Source organism: Phallusia mammillata, chromosome 6, assembly GCF_965637545.1.
Source record: "Phallusia mammillata chromosome 6, kaPhaMamm4.hap1.1, whole genome shotgun sequence".
NCBI lineage: Eukaryota > Metazoa > Chordata > Ascidiacea > Phlebobranchia > Ascidiidae > Phallusia > Phallusia mammillata.
Window position 1 is genome coordinate 10,747,594 of NC_137257.1, and position 15,693 is coordinate 10,763,286.

The window sequence follows — 15,693 nt, forward strand, 5'->3', positions numbered from 1 at the left end:
TATTTTCAAGTCTTGACCATTTATTAAATGGCATTAAAGCCTCAACATAACCATTATACTCAAAGAAAAGTAATAGAAAATCGGAATGTGTTTTAAAGATTATATAAATGCTGTGGTGGTTCTTGGAGTTGAGACACACTCGTTGATGTTGACTTAATAACATTTTGGCAAAACCGTTGATAAAATATAATAAACTTAAAACAAACATTGGGCTCCACTGTGTTTAGAATTGTATCGCTATGATTTTTATGAAGGAAACATAATGTCGGGTTAAAGGAACTACCAAAACTAACTGATGTGCATTGTCGGATTTGAAGCAAGAAAAAAGTATTTTTCCAAACATTCATTTTTACTCCCTAACCGATCATGTGCCCATTTGAGACACATGTAGCTGCAATCAATTTGTAACCAGCAACATCGCACACCAGGTGCAAAGCTGTTCAGCTGCGCGATATCTCATCTGAACGATGTCACACAAAATGTGGTTTACCAACAGTCAACATCAGCACTATTTAAACTTACTTACTCTTATCGATTCAAGTGCAAAGTCTAGAATTGCATTGCAATGAGCACCGGACTGCGAGAAACCGCACGTTATATGGTGCTAAGTGTTGTTGCTTATAAACAGGGCACTGTTTCGGTGCATTTAGCCCGCGCCAAATGTAGATCAGGAGGTTGGATAGGAATTGGTTACACCTAAAAAGTGCGAAACAAGAAAATTGTAATCTAAATTGAACTGTTCTATTAAGCATTGGAATTGTTTTGTTGAAGTGTCGTACTGAGCATTGGAATTGTTTACAGGCTTGCGTAAACACGTTTTAGCTCACTATCTATTATGCACTGTAGAGCTAAACGGTGATTAGACAAACGTTTTATAATTGCATTTCCCAGAACATGTTGTGTGACCTAAAGCGCAAAAACAAAACAAATGCAAATCAAATATAGACTATACGTGAGATTGTTCATAAGATACTGACATGTAAAACACACATTGGTTGTGTCATCTTTCAGTTTCTTGAAACTTCTAGTCATGAGGTTTAATACAGAAAATTCTGGTTCACTTTTGAAAACAAACAGAACAAAATGTGCACAATATAGTGCAAGGAAGAAAGACGAGGGAAGAAGTATTGTGGAATGTAAATCGGTAAGTTCGTGTCAGAAAATATTTTAGTGTGCTTTATTTGTACGACTTTCAACCCAAAAATGAAAGAATAAAAATATAAGATCAATCTATTTTTCCTCCTTTGCGTTTTGGTACCGTAATTATCCAAATGATGCTACGATTTCACACCAAACATTATGAAACTGATTTCACTCTGCTCAGTTTCGCCCATTGAATTTAACTAAATATAACATGCGCGACGTAGGCTACAGTAATGACCTATTAAAACTTTTGTAATTCCTAAGTTTAAAAAAAATGCTTACTATTTAAACGATATCACAAGTGAAGTAGAAATCTTAGGAATTTGAACTTAAATACGCTAATAAACGATGGAAATGATTGGGGTTAGTAAAATTTAGAAAGACGCATTCATTTTATCATTAAAAGGGGCACAGATTTAATATTTATGGTCAACACACAATATGCCTCTTGATTATATCTTTTCTGTCAATAAACGTATTTTCGTATTGTTTAGACTTGCAAAGCAAGCTGGCAAGACGTTGATAGAGTTGTAAGAAAGATAACTTCACTTGGTGAGTCAAATTACCTAAACCCAAGAAAGTCAGTTTTGTTTTATTTTGAAAGTGATTACCCAAAGGTTTGCTGATATTTTGACCCTGTTTTAGTATTTAAATTATATTTCTATTTTTCTTTGGTGTATTCTGTTATGGAACCTGAAGGTAGATTTCTCAGTACATCAATAAAGTTGGCTTGAGCAAAACATTTGTAAGTTTACTGGTTATGTTACATCACGGCGAGATTTGATTTACTCTGCATGTACCAAGAGCGAGTTGTTAGTGACAATCTGTTGCACAAATGTTCATCTTGCTCAATCAAATGCACAAATTACTAGTAAACTAATGCAAGTGTCCCAAACTCAGGTTGCTTCGACAACGACCATTACCGATCTCAATGCAGCGACAATTCCTGCAAATCCTTTCATCGAGAGGAACTTCGATCCGATGAGCAGAAGCAACGTGAACTTGATCCCGGTTCAAACTCAAAATTACACGTCAATATTTGTTGCTGTTCGGGAGAGATGTGCAACTCCGATCTGCAACCACGTTATCAACCGAATCGTGTCGCTACATCCACACAAAACACAGAACCTTCACCACAAGGTGCGCACCGTTTGGATTCAACTTTGGCGGACTCTGCTTTTCCAGGTACGTGTAAAAAACAAGTGAATCTTGCCACAACCGGTGTGTGATAAAATAGAGGTCCGAGTCATATTCAAAGTATTATACTAACCTGGATTTAAGACAAATAAGTTATAAAATTTGATTAAAATTACAGTAGCGCAAACATTATTTTCACTTTACGATGACAGTACCTGCAAAACCGATTTTTTTCCGTAAATACATCCATTTTTGCACAGATCCATTTGTTTACTGATTTTTTTTTACTGTAATGCTAAAACATATGCCTACAAGGCTCAAGGATAACTTTGAACTGTCCTGACATGTCGGGTAAATGATTGAAATTGACGTGTGTTTGTACATATGTTTACAACCGTATAAGTGCTGACATGTGTTCTCTGTCTTTTTCTTAATTATTTTACTTTTTTGTTTTCTTTGTCTGCGCGATGTCCTCGCAAAACAATTTTAGCAAATGTTGGAAACAAAGTTTTAGCTTGTAAGTGTGGTTTAACGGTAGACATATTTGAAAATAATTTAAGAGCGAGGAAACGTGAAAGAGGAACGTTACGTATTACGTCACAACATGTTTGTTAAGACGTCATGTGTCATTTACTGACTGTAGCAACATATCAAGTACCATTTTACCAACCCACAAAAAGCAAAAACTTGTTTAAAGTTTGAATTTCTTGAATTTTCAATCAATTTTGTAGATCCAGCCATGCAGTATTCGCCGATTTGGATTGTATTGGCGGCATGTGGAATTATTCTGGGAATAATCGGCTACGTTATCAAGCGAGGTTCGCTGGCAATGAATAGTTCACTTTTGAACTGCATGAGTTATGGCTAAATTGTTATTTTTAGCTTATTTCCAAGATTCGGGAGATTCCAATCTGAGAGTAAAAAGACTGGGAAGAATTTGCCGGTAAGTTATGACACCAAAATCACATCACTAACTGTTTGTGATATTTGCTTGTGCATTAACGGTTTTTAAACATTTGAAGCAACAAATTAATAATTTGCAGTGATCAATGTCCAACCAAGTTTACCGGGCCGAATTACATCGACAATGTGCAAACAAAAGTGGAAGAAAGGTAGTGATTACTTCGTCGTTCATAATGTCGAAACATTACATACATTGTAGACTTTAATCACGGTATAGGATGTCTGACTTACATGATAAGTTAATACTTGCATGTACTGATTGGTTAACCACGTGTTTTTTTGCTGTTTTACATTGTTCTGTTTGAAACTGTGCTTCTTGTCAATTCAGTTTACAATGCAATCTTGATTGTGGGCAGAAAAATGAAGTTCAAATCGAAATTTCGTTTCGACAACTGCTCGGTCAAGGAAAATTCGGGTGGGTAAAGTTTGTTTCGCATGATCCAGTAATTACACCTGATACATTTTGGACCAACTTTGTTGCAAAAAACGACCACGACGATATCTGTTGAAAGCATGACTTGATATGAAAGAGTAAAATGTCCTTTTTGCTTTTAAGGGATTATCAGAAGGCAATAAAAATTATTTAAAGCAACAAAATTACTATTGAACTGTAATAAAACGTGCTTGTAGTATTTAATGTCTTACAACAATAGGGGAGAAAGAACGATAAATTGCGCCTGTAATTAAAACTGGTACGCAAAACTGAAAAGTCAGTGCGTGATAAATGTTCTCAGATAATAAGTTATTAAAAGTGTGTATGCTTTTATTTTCTGTTGAATATATACTTTTTTTAAAACAAATACTTTTCAGAACTGTATACCTGGTGAACACCAACAAACAACAATTCATGTGTTTCAAGGGTGATTGTTTTTGCATGCAAGTATAGAAGCTACAGGGCATGCAGGAAAATAATCAACATCTTTTTTAGAGTTTTGTGTTCCTGGAGTTGAGATGTCTTATTCCAACGAAATCGAAATAAACAACATTCTTCAGAAATATAGCCACTCTTATCTTGTCCGCTACTTCGGACCATTTAACGTTGGAACGCGTAATGGAATTCTTACCGAGTTTTGCAGTCTGGGTTCGCTGCGAAATTTCGTAGTCAAAAACACTATTGGATTTGATATTTGTTGCTCGTTTTTGCAAAATCTAACATGCGCAGTGGCATTTCTCCATTCATCCGTCGATTCTGCAGGTAAAACTTCGTGTGATTTGTTGCACAGTGTAAGGAAAATATTAACTTAAGATGAACGACGTAATATGTGTACACCCGTCAGTTACGACACCGAAAACCCGCTATAGGTGACGACTGTAAACAAAATTGGGTTTACGCTCTTACACAGAAAAAAAAGAACTAATTGGGAATCAAACCACATAAATAAAACAACAAAACCGAAACACCGTGCCCGGTATTAGTCAACCAAAACATTCGTACTTTTTTGACCATTTAATTTGTAATTATAAAAATTAACAAACAAAATTTTTTTTTTACCATCTGGCGGGTTTCTTAGTATGCTGAAGCGTATGTCCTATAATATATTATATGTTGCGTCACAGTAGTAACGTCTGCAAAGACATGTAGGTTTCACCAAATTTAAAACAATCCCATTTAGGATTTTTGCGAAATCCAGATTGCCATTTAATCAAGGACATTACACTAAATACCTATACTGTACTGCGATTGACGTGTGATAAACAAAGAAAAAGTGTCACATTATATTATTAATTGCTCTTCAATCAGTATCATAAAAAGTGCCTAAAATCTCTAAATATGTTCCCAGGCCATGCAAAGCGAAGCATCGCTCATCGAGACTTGAAAAGTGCAAATATTATGGTCCGAAAAAACTTGACACTTGCGGTCGGAGATTTTGGAGTTGCTCTGGCATTAGACAACAGAAATGATGAAACCAAAGACGTTTTTGAATCTCAAGTGAGTTTCAAACATCATGCTTATCCGGCCTATTGTTTATTGCTTTCATACAAATATTGAGTTTATTGATATGGTGACAAATCTACTTGACCAGGGGTTCTTAACCAGGGGGGCACGCACCCCCAAGGGGTACGAGAACTGTTCCTACGGGGTGCGGGGATGCTGAATTTAAAATTAAATTACCATGGTTTTGTTATTTAAGCAATTGCAGAAGGGGTGCGAAAATTTGTTGGTGATTTGTGTGCACCCCTTACTAATCACCAACGAATTGGAAAAAAGGTTAAGAACCACTGTACTAGGCGTTGGTAACAGGAACGTTATGCTGCATTAATCTGTTTAAATTTTTCTGCAAAACATTGCAAATATTCAAAATGAATAATGTACATAGAGGGGTAAGAAAATCGTACAACGAGAACCACAACAAACTTTTCTTTTACATGTAAACAAGTCAGATAGCTTAGAATAAAGGGTACCGAAGAAAACGATAAATTTCACAAATAACTCACCCTTTCAGCATCTGGCAGCTGAAGGAACTCCTTTTTATGCATCGCCCGAAGTCCTCGACCTTTCGATAAACCTCAAGCGATTTAGAATTTCGCTCAAACAAGCTGACGTTTATGCAATGGCCTTAGTAATGTGGGAAATTGTCAACAGATGCAAAGATTTTTATGGTGAGTGCTATTAATTGCTATGTAAAGCAGGGCTTGCTTAATTTTGAGTATTTCTTTTAGCGGCTAAAATATGCCTACAATTAGGTTTATTTATGCCTGGACTTTGGAAACCATTTGTGTCGTTTGTTTTTCTAACGAACATTAACGGAAAGTATTTTTGGTTGGTGTTTTTACCTGTAAAACATGCTCAATTTTATTGTTTTATTGCTGCTGCTATAAACTGAAATTTAACTAGGGTGATCATTAGTAAAGATTAGTTTTGTTCAAAGCTATAATCGCTATTTATGGGTCCCTTTTTATTTTCTCCGATGAAGTTTGTCCATGCACTTTTGGCATGAAATCTACTTGGGTGTGTGCATTACTTGGTGGACGTTTTTGCAGATGCCAGTCAGAGGGGTGTTAACAGCCTTATGATGTCAGAGGCGTTGATGAATGTTTCTAATAACACCTCTAATGGTCAGGATTTTAAACATTGTCCGATTTGGATAAAATTTTACATGGCTGTTGATTGGGTCATTGTGATTTCATATTTTACACTTTTGGATGTTGAACCCCATCAGTTACCCCACTATAGTGGGGTAACCCCCTTAAATGGGTGAATTTTTTAAATGGTGTCGGAATTAACTGAAATTTGACCAGCTTATAGAATTTGTCATTTATAGGTGTCAATTATTGTGTTTTACCCTGTAGCCCCAATATTTACTCCTCTAGCCCCCTAGAAAGTGTCAATTTTTTAAACAATGTCAGAATTGAATGAAATTTAGATAGCTTATAGAGTGTGTCATTTATAGGTGTTGATTGTTGTGTTTTAACCAGTTACCCCAACATTTACCCCACTAACCCCCAAAATGGTTCAATTTTTGTAACAATGTTTGAATTAAATGAATTTTGGACAGCTTGTAGACTGTAGACCAGGGGTGGGCAAACTACGGCCCGCGGGCCGCATGCGGCCCGGCAAAGGAGTTCATGCGGCCCGCCAAATGTTAGTACATTTTAAGAGAATGTTAGTAACGCTGAATAGTATTATGAGCACAGCAGAGTTTTTAAAAATACCGGGAGTGCGACTTGCCGATACATTTACCATGTGCAGTATCTGTACCCGTACCATACTTACTTTGGAACTAAACACAGATACTTTTTACGTGCTTTAGTCTATTGTTTCTGCCACGTTATTTTGCAAATCGTCACTTGACACAATTTCTTCGTTCGATAAAGGTAAATAAAAGTAAAAGCTATTCACGTTTTCAAATACAACCCACTTTGCACTGTTGACGCCAAAACTTTGTTCACATTGGATCAAGTTTAGGTCGTTGCAATACTTTGCAAACGGACATTAAACACGGCTTTAGAATCGTTAATACAGACCCGCACAACACCTAAAAATGGATACTAAAAGCGGCGCAAGAATTTATTTACAAAAAGACGTGGTGTAGCCTATGTTGCAACAAATGCTTGTTTATTTTGAAACAATTGGAATTGTGGCGTTTCAATCAATGCTCGTCCAATAATTTCAGTGACAACAAACGCGGCCGCGGAGACGAGTTTGTGCGGCTGTGACCATGTATGTTAAAATACACGTGCTGGCGGCGGTGACGTAACTAAAATCATTTTGCAAAATATTTTGATTTTGAAACTGCTAAAAACAGATTTCGTGAGACTGGAAAAAAAGATTACCAGCCTAGTAACCATATGCGCCAGGCGTTTTACCGCTTATTGTATGCAAACAATGCGAAAGAACAGGCACCGCAATCGTCACAATACAGATTATGACGCCATAAACAGTTAGCTCCGTTTAGCTAAACTTATGCGTCAAGTAAGAAATTTTTAATCTGAGCATTTTAGGCGGCTTTAAATGGTATATATAGGATATAAACCTAATTCTTTACACCAGTTATTTTAAAACAAAAAAACAAGGAAGCAATTGGCGACCGTTGGCGAAATACTATGCGGCCCCCTGAGATTCAGAACTTTTGAATGCGGCCCTTGCACTGAAAAGTTTGCCTACCCCTGCTGTAGACTGTGGCATTCATAGGTGTAGAGTGTTGTGTTTTTCCCTGTTGCCCCAACATTTACCCCACTAGCCCCCCAAAATGGTTCATTTTTTAAACAATATCTGAATTAAATGAAATTTGGACAGCTTGTACAGCAGTGGTTCTTAACCTTTCGTGAACTGTGGCCCCCGAAAAGTAACATTTTTGCATGTGTGGGGACCCATGAGTTTCTGCTTGCAGAAACACATGAAGTTATAAAAGACAGTGGATGATATGGGACCCAATATAAAATAAGTGTAGGAAATTATTTATATTAAGGTTTCAAAAGAGGTTAGTGTAGGGTTGCCATACGTCAGGATTTTCCCTGACATGTCAGGGAATTTAGTGTTTAAATCTGCGTCAGGGAGAAATGTTAAAATGTACTTAAAAGTCAGGAATTTAAGAAAAAATATAGATATACTATGAAATTAATGTACCAACGAAGAAAATTTCTAGTAGTTAGCTACAACCGCGTCTATACCATGAAACTTAAAGAGGTAAACTGGCGGCGCGCAGGTTAACAAACAAGGTTACTGTTTCGTTTTGCAGTGTGTGTGCGCGCGTAACAATACCTGTTTGTTACTAGTTGTCTAACAATACGCGTTAAATAGAGAAATAAAAATCCGCGTCTCAAGAAAACACAGCGTTCGATGCTACGTGGGAACGTGCTGGGAAGTTTCATTTGCTTTAACTGTGTACCTAATATGCAAAGAATTAACTAGCAACAAACAGTCGAATGTCGTGAGATATAAAAACGTTTTTACAGTGGCATTTTATTTCAAATCTAAAAAGGGCGGCTTCCAGTGTGTGTTTTTCTGTGACAAATTGAAATTGGTCCGAATAGTTTTTAGAGTGGCAAAGGTTGGCGACCCGTGATATGTGTGCTTATTGTTTCAAGGATAGTGAGAGTAGTAAGCTTAGCCTAATAAACTTAACTAAACAGAAGCCTAGGCAGAAAGTTAATTAACAAGGATCAAAGTATCGTATCTAACGTTTTCTCGTGTCGCTGTCCGTTTGACTTCCGGATATTCTAAATTTATTCCGCAATAGAAGTGCTTGGATCGCAAAAAAGGCTAACCCAACGGTTCTCAAACTGGGGTTCGCGATCCTTTAGGGCTCCGTGAGGCAATTTTGCGGGGACAGCAAAAAGCTGGAAGTAATTCTATGTTCTAATTTAGCGTCAGTTTGTGCAACTAAATAAGTTTAAATCAAAGTGAAATTGAGAATCGACCGTCATTGCCAAACATTGCATGAAAACTAACAAAAATGCCATTGTTCGCGCACAATGGTAATGTTTTTGTCTTGTCTGTAATGTCAGATTTGGATCATTGTTATGCAGAATTTTACATAACTAGCTAAAATCCTGCAATCAATTTTCCTTTTTCTGAAAAACACATTCAGGCTTAAGGACCACAAGCCTTCGAAATAATGGCAAAGAGACCGTTTAGAGAAAATAACTAAAAAGTTTGAGAACCACTGGGTTAAACTGAGATAAATTTTGTCAGGGATTGTGCATCATAAAAAATGGCAACCCTAGGTTAGTGTATATGCAAGGGCAATATATGCTAAGCCAGTACCCTTCTATTTTAATTTTTTGCGAATACAATTTTGCAGGTAGCGGAATATCTCCGCCTCAACACAGCCTTCCTTACCAACACGATGTTGTCACAACATCACAATTGATCAATCATGTGGTATTGCAAGGAAAACGACCTAAATTTGCTTTTCAGCATCCGAACGGTAAAAATGAAATATACGGCCCAAATAGACGTAAAAAGCGATATGCTTTGTTATATTCAAACGTTTCGTGAAATTCTCATACTAAGGGCCACATCAGTTACATCCGTTTATAACCAGTTGAGTCACATAAAAGATTAATAAAAAAATGCGAAACAAGCGTCGCATGAAAACGATAAATAAAAAGTGCGCAGCAGCTAAGCGAAGTTGTAGCGAGGAGTAATCCACCTGCCTGTGTTCGAAGTGTGGCGGACAGGTACAGACCAACTGTAACAATTTCACGATTTAGTATGTCCGTTAACAAAGGATCCGACTTTAAATCAACATTCATCTCAGGTTTATGCAAATTGATTTAGGCAGCTAAGTAGATCAGTGGTCTTCAACCTTTTTTATAGGCGACCCCAATTTAAGGGAAAATGAAATCAGAATTTGCCTGCGACCCCATTTCATCAACACTGAGAAAAATGTTTTAAGTAATGCTGAAACGAAAGAACAAGTATACAAACTACAGGTATACATAATTACAAACAAATATGGCTATACAAAAGTATTACGAAAAAAGTTTTTAAGGCGTTTCATTTAAGACATTAACCCAATTGTCGGAACACAAACTTGTCAAATTGTTCAACATTTAGTTTGCACTGTTAGTGAGATGGTTGCGCCTGTATACTGTCCACAAGTTTTTGAAGCCGCAGCTTGACGTTGCACAAGCTTAACCGCATGTCATGCTCCACTTCCAATCGATTACGATGTTTCGTTTCTAATACACTCGTTGCACTAAATTATGCTTCACACAACCACGTGGTTGAAAACGGGATTAGAAAAATTTGACATAGTTGGGTACGTTACATAAATAACTATTCAGTCGTTCTGGTGTCACCTTAAATAATACAAACTTGTAGTGTTGAGTCATAATACACGTTGTCCAAACCCATTGTTACGCGATAAAGGCATTTTGTGTTTTTTCACTGCCACAATTTAATTGCAACATGAGGTAGCAAGCTGTACCAAAAAACAAGAGCAAAAGTTGCGATCTAAAAGAACATAATATTAGTTTTTTTGTAATCAATTTTAAAATGCAATAAATTAAAGCGACTTATTGCGACCCCAGAAAAAGTTTAGGCGACCCCACTTGGGGTCGCGACCCATAGGTTGACGACCACTGAAGTAGATAACAGTCCCTTAATTACTTCCATATCGATTTTTACGTCTAATTGGGTCGTTATTTTCCTTGGTAAATTTTTGTTTGTAGTTTAATAAGAAAGGTGTTCATTAGAGTCTAGTAACCTGTCACCTGGAGAATCAAAAGTTTTGCTGGACCACCCACTAGATGGTGATCGAGAATACACTAAGATAGCTTCAAGTTTGGTAAACACTATTCGGGAGTGTTGGGATAAAGACGAAGATGCCCGTTTAACGGCGGCTTGTGTGGAAGAACGAATTCTATCCATTCCGTTCAGAAACTGTTTAGACCAAGAAACAGCATTAATGGAATCATCAGTTTAAACAAGTGCATATTATTGATCAGATGACTTAACTGAATGTGTTATTGGGCTACCGTACTAACATATTATGTTGATGTTAGTTTGCGCGAATCACCGCCTGATTGCGACCTTAACGGGTTTTCCGGAATGTTATATGCTTTTGCGAAGTCTTTTACTATACTAAAACCAAAACAAATAAAAGTTAATGTTGGAATATGACTACGTTTGAGAATTTGGACTTGTTTAAAAGTGCCTTGTTTTGTAGGTTGAGCAATAAATCATATTTGGGGAGTAAAAATTGTTTGATCCAAAAATTTCTTGTAAAATTCCAAGTTAGTCAAGGAATGATGTTTGATTAAGTTGATGTTGAAGAATCGGTTCGACAAAGAAAATATAGAGAGTAAACAAAAGGACTGCTCAAAGCATTGTATTTGATCAAAGAACTCTAATTTGATATGCTGTATTGAATTCCATTCAGACTCATGTATTTAGTTTTATTTATTCTGTGAAACCGCGGAGCTTGGGTACGCTCAGCTACGACAATGACCTGTTTTGAAACTACGTGGGTCGGATTTCTAAAAGTTTAGGTTGTCATTTAACGAACAGAGAAACATAATACCAGCATTATTCATCTCAACTTTGAAACCGAAAATATTGAGAAATTAACACAAACCATAGATAACTTAATTCACTAGATGCACAACTCGGCGAAATCGCTCAGACAGGTCACGCTTGAATGAACCAGTACACATGGGCTTCTTTACAATGGCGGGCAATGGGTGAAGAGTGAAGATATTGGCAAAAAATCGCAATTTCTTGCATTAAACGTCAAATAACTTTGGAATTGAAGTGATAATAAACTTGCAGGTTACGTAAGTGTCATGTATCTCGTGTATTTTATTCGTTTTTAAAAGTTTATTGTGTGTTTTAAAAGGTACCGTTTTTGTTTGATTGATTTTTTAATGTTAAATATACCGTGGACAAGACTAAATTCTCGTATTTGTGATTTAGTTGTATTTCTGTGTAATAGCTAGGTTAGCCACACCGTGCCAGCCAATGGCAAAAAATCTTTGTTTAAAATTTGCAATCCTGAATTTCAAAGCAACTCTGATATGAAGAAACATTACGGCAATTTACAAAAATGTGTGCTCTCATTGCGTGACCCAAAACAAGAATATTAATAAACATGTCATACAAGCATGGAACGCCCTGACAGTCACAATCATAATTCGCTCACCTCACTGCAATGTAGCCAGTAGATATGGCAACACATTTAAAACTAGATCACCTAATCTTCAAACACAGTAACAGAAAAAGGGCTGGTAATGTGTAAAATGTGTGCAAAGTATGGCAAAAAATGGAACGCAACAGAGTGCAGCAAATGAAATCCAGTGCAACTAGTGAAGAAGAATTGGTAACAGTGGATGACCGAATTCATTAGGATATCTTGGCATGCAGATTCAAATGTTTCTCATTTAATTTTGGAACAGTAATGTGTCATTTTCCATCTGCAGGATTTGGTTGAAAGTCAAAAACACTCACTAATGAGTGGCAAACTTCATTTTTTTAAAATACAATGTAAAAATGCTTCAAAGACCATTAATCGGAGACGGTACCACCCTGATGTGGTTCATTGGGTAATTCAGTTGTTTGCTAGAGCTTCAGCAGCATATAATCATCTCAGAACCAGTGGTGTTCTTATATTGCCATCATCACGTACTTTACAGTAGTACAGGTATAAGTTGCAATTGTACACATAATTTTTTGAACTGACATATCATCACACAATCCTAAAAAACACTGTATGGTAGATTGTTGAAAATATTGACTCTGGTGCATGCGGTATCAACCAATTGGCAGTTAATGCTCTGTGGATGAAAAGTTAGTTAACAGCAGCAATTTATGCACTTTTTCATGTTTTTTTTCATTTATTATTTTCATGTAGTCAAAAAAAATGGTATTCTAGGAAGGCCACTTAGTTGGATTTATTGACTACGGGGCCAGAAATGCAGACACCATAATGGCAATCCATATATGTAGCAAGGTGGTACACATAATGCAAATTGTCCAATTCAGCGAATTCAAAGTCCAAACTTGCTACATAAATAAGGTTAATTGCCATTTTTTATGATATTATTAAGAAAATTCCAAAAACTAAAACATTTTTATCAAACTAAACGTCGCAGCTCAAAAAACTATCGACAAGACGACAAAATATGTGTATGTTCTTACCAATGCACACGAAATGTGTACTTGTTCATTCAAGCGTGCAACGTCTGAAGGAAGGCAAAACCAAAACCAATATATTCGCGTTCATGGCAATTAAATTAGATTTGTTAAAATAAAAATGTTTAAAAAATACATCAACATAACATAACTACACATTAAAAGTTACATCTTGTTCTATGTAGTAATTCACCCGAGAGATTTTTTTAAAAATTTAGTCGGCAGACGAGTTGCGCATCTAGTGAATCATAGATACTACATACTACAACTCAATATCAATGCGCTTGCCATCTTGTGTATGTAGTATCTATGAGTGAATTAAGTTATCTATGCACAAACAATCATCGATTGTTTGATGAAGCGTGACGTGTCAAAGCCCAGTTCACTAAAGCGTGATACATCTTTGCCGGGAATAATAATTTGTAAACATTGTCACAAACGTCTTGCCTCTTGCGCGCGTCTGTAATTCGTGGTCGTAGGTAGATATATCACAACGTTTGTAAGACGATTGTTCAGCATATTCATGAAAATAAAACAGAGTCGTGTTGTGCTTTCTTTACACTTTTAGTTCATGTTGAAGTGAGGTCACGAGGTGGAGTCATGGAGTGTAAGTCTGACTAAATGACAGCTTTTCCTCTAAACAGGGCTCCCAAAGTTCTATAGCGGAGCCCCTCATTACTGAAGTTTTAAAGTTCATGGTGCCAAATTTCCTAACAATAAAAAATATGAATTTGTCTCTGAACCTGTGAATGTGATCGTGATTCGTGATGCTTATAGTTGTGAAGATAAATAATTTAAATTTTGTGAATTTGCATTTTTAGTGTTTTGTTACCTGTAATAAAAATATAACTTTGTTGTGAAGAAAAATGGCTGGTAATTTTCGACAAGCACTTGTCAAATTGGACCACAGGCTTCAAGCTCGAATGTCAGAAAACCTCAAGCAAAAATGGAATCATCCTGCTGGTATGCTGCTGCGTTTTAAGTTTGGTTGTATGAGTACATAATTGCTATTTTCTCTTCAGCAACAAAATGTTGAATATAAAGTTGCTTTGTTGCATGTCAATAGTATAATTAATAAATATTAAATATAGTGTTTGATACATTGTTGTTCCTAACAAACTCAACATTTAACATTTGAAAATCATTTTTTTAGGTTTCAAGACAATACATTTCTGGGCACCTGGATTTAAATGGGTAAATTAGAAATGTTGGTCCAATTTAAGGATTATGCTACATTTACACCAAGCTTATTTTTTTATTGTAATGTTTTCCAAAGTTTAAGAATTATTCGTAACATTTCTAATATTACTGCAGTTGGTGTTAAATTTGTGTTGGTTCTAGGCTCTGGTGATTGCTGGCTTGTCTGACTACTTTCGTCCTCCAGATAAACTCAGTCTCAATCAGTCTGTTTCACTTACTGCAACAGGTTTCATTTGGTCTCGTTACTCTTTGGTAATCATTCCAAAGAATTGGCTTCTCTTTTCTGTGAACATTTGTCTGGGTGCAACAGGTGCTTTTCAAGTTGCCAGAATACTCAGGTGGGTAAAAATTAAACTGAAACCAATGTATGTTACTAATAAACCATCTACAGGTGCGGTTCCTTTTTCCAAAACACAAATATGAGTGACTGATCATTTTCATTACATTTGAAATATCTTTTGAATCTTTCTTACCAATTTTTATTTTTAGGTATCGCCAATCCTTGAAGGAGGAAAAATGATACTCACTGATAAACACACCATTTTATTTTTACACAAATATATTTATAGTACTTTGTTTTATTGATGCTATATTCCTGCCTTTTTTCATTCAAATTACACAGAATTAACACAAACACATATATGTCTGCATTGCATCTGTTATTATTTTTGGTGTCTTTGAAATAGCTGATGGTGGCTTGGAAATTATAATGATACTTTATGGAGTGTTTATGATTAAAAAATCTAAGATAAAAAACTTTGTCATGAAATTATCTTTACTATAGCATGCTGTACTTTTCCCACTATAAATCATCTACAGGTTGGCCGCAGCGGTTAAGTGGTGTTTTCACACACACCCCCAATTTTATAGCGTTTGTGGCGTAATTTTCAATTTAAGTGGATCGAGTTCCACAATAGTTTGAAAAGTATATATTTCAAAACGATCAGCCGTAGTTTCCTCGAGAAACCAGCTAGTCAAGTTGGTAAACTTTGATGCAGAACTTGCCAACATTTTGAGCACGAAACACATTATAAATTGTAGTGCTTTGAAACAAATACGTAAGTTAACAAGTTAATTAACTCGTATTTCCTTATTGCCGCGACATCACATGTTTAGGAATAGGCTAGTACGGCAATTATAGTTGTATCACGGCTAACCACTAAACATGGGTC

General features: G+C 36.1%; 2 protein-coding genes across 2 annotated transcripts; both read left to right on the top strand.

The window, feature by feature from the left end:
- Positions 1-1,012: 1,012 nt before the first annotated feature.
- On the top strand, positions 1,013-12,609 carry LOC145233385 (bone morphogenetic protein receptor type-2-like). Its single transcript, XM_080098109.1, has 13 exons — positions 1,013-1,144; positions 1,638-1,695; positions 2,044-2,328; positions 3,012-3,098; positions 3,163-3,223; positions 3,324-3,392; positions 3,572-3,658; positions 4,054-4,103; positions 4,172-4,438; positions 5,025-5,173; positions 5,688-5,844; positions 9,489-9,614; positions 10,888-12,609. Exons 1-13 carry the CDS (start codon positions 1,031-1,033, stop codon positions 11,115-11,117), a joined length of 1,740 nt encoding a protein of 579 aa, XP_079954235.1. The 5' UTR covers positions 1,013-1,030; the 3' UTR covers positions 11,118-12,609.
- Positions 12,610-13,700: 1,091 nt separating this feature from the next.
- On the top strand, positions 13,701-15,246 carry LOC145233386 (uncharacterized). Its single transcript, XM_080098110.1, has 5 exons — positions 13,701-13,928; positions 14,184-14,284; positions 14,475-14,515; positions 14,663-14,859; positions 15,011-15,246. The coding sequence occupies exons 2-5, from the start codon at positions 14,188-14,190 to the stop codon at positions 15,039-15,041; spliced, it is 366 nt and encodes a 121-aa protein (XP_079954236.1). The 5' UTR covers positions 13,701-13,928; positions 14,184-14,187; the 3' UTR covers positions 15,042-15,246.
- The last annotated feature ends 447 nt before the right edge of the window (positions 15,247-15,693 follow it).

Bases quoted from the DNA above. Each gene is read 5' to 3' on its own strand.
- LOC145233386 (XM_080098110.1), top strand. From the start codon at position 14,188: ATGGCTGGTAATTTTCGACAAGCACTTGTCAAATTGGACCACAGGCTT. The intron at 14,285-14,474 runs GTATGCTGCTGC...TCATTTTTTTAG, and splicing joins AAAATGGAATCATCCTGCTG to GTTTCAAGACAATACATTTC. The intron at 14,860-15,010 runs GTGGGTAAAAAT...TTTTATTTTTAG, and splicing joins CAAGTTGCCAGAATACTCAG to GTATCGCCAATCCTTGAAGG.
- LOC145233385 (XM_080098109.1), top strand. From the start codon at position 1,031: ATGAGGTTTAATACAGAAAATTCTGGTTCACTTTTGAAAACAAACAGA. The intron at 2,329-3,011 runs GTACGTGTAAAA...TCAATTTTGTAG, and splicing joins GGCGGACTCTGCTTTTCCAG to ATCCAGCCATGCAGTATTCG. The intron at 4,104-4,171 runs GTGATTGTTTTT...CATCTTTTTTAG, and splicing joins ACAATTCATGTGTTTCAAGG to AGTTTTGTGTTCCTGGAGTT.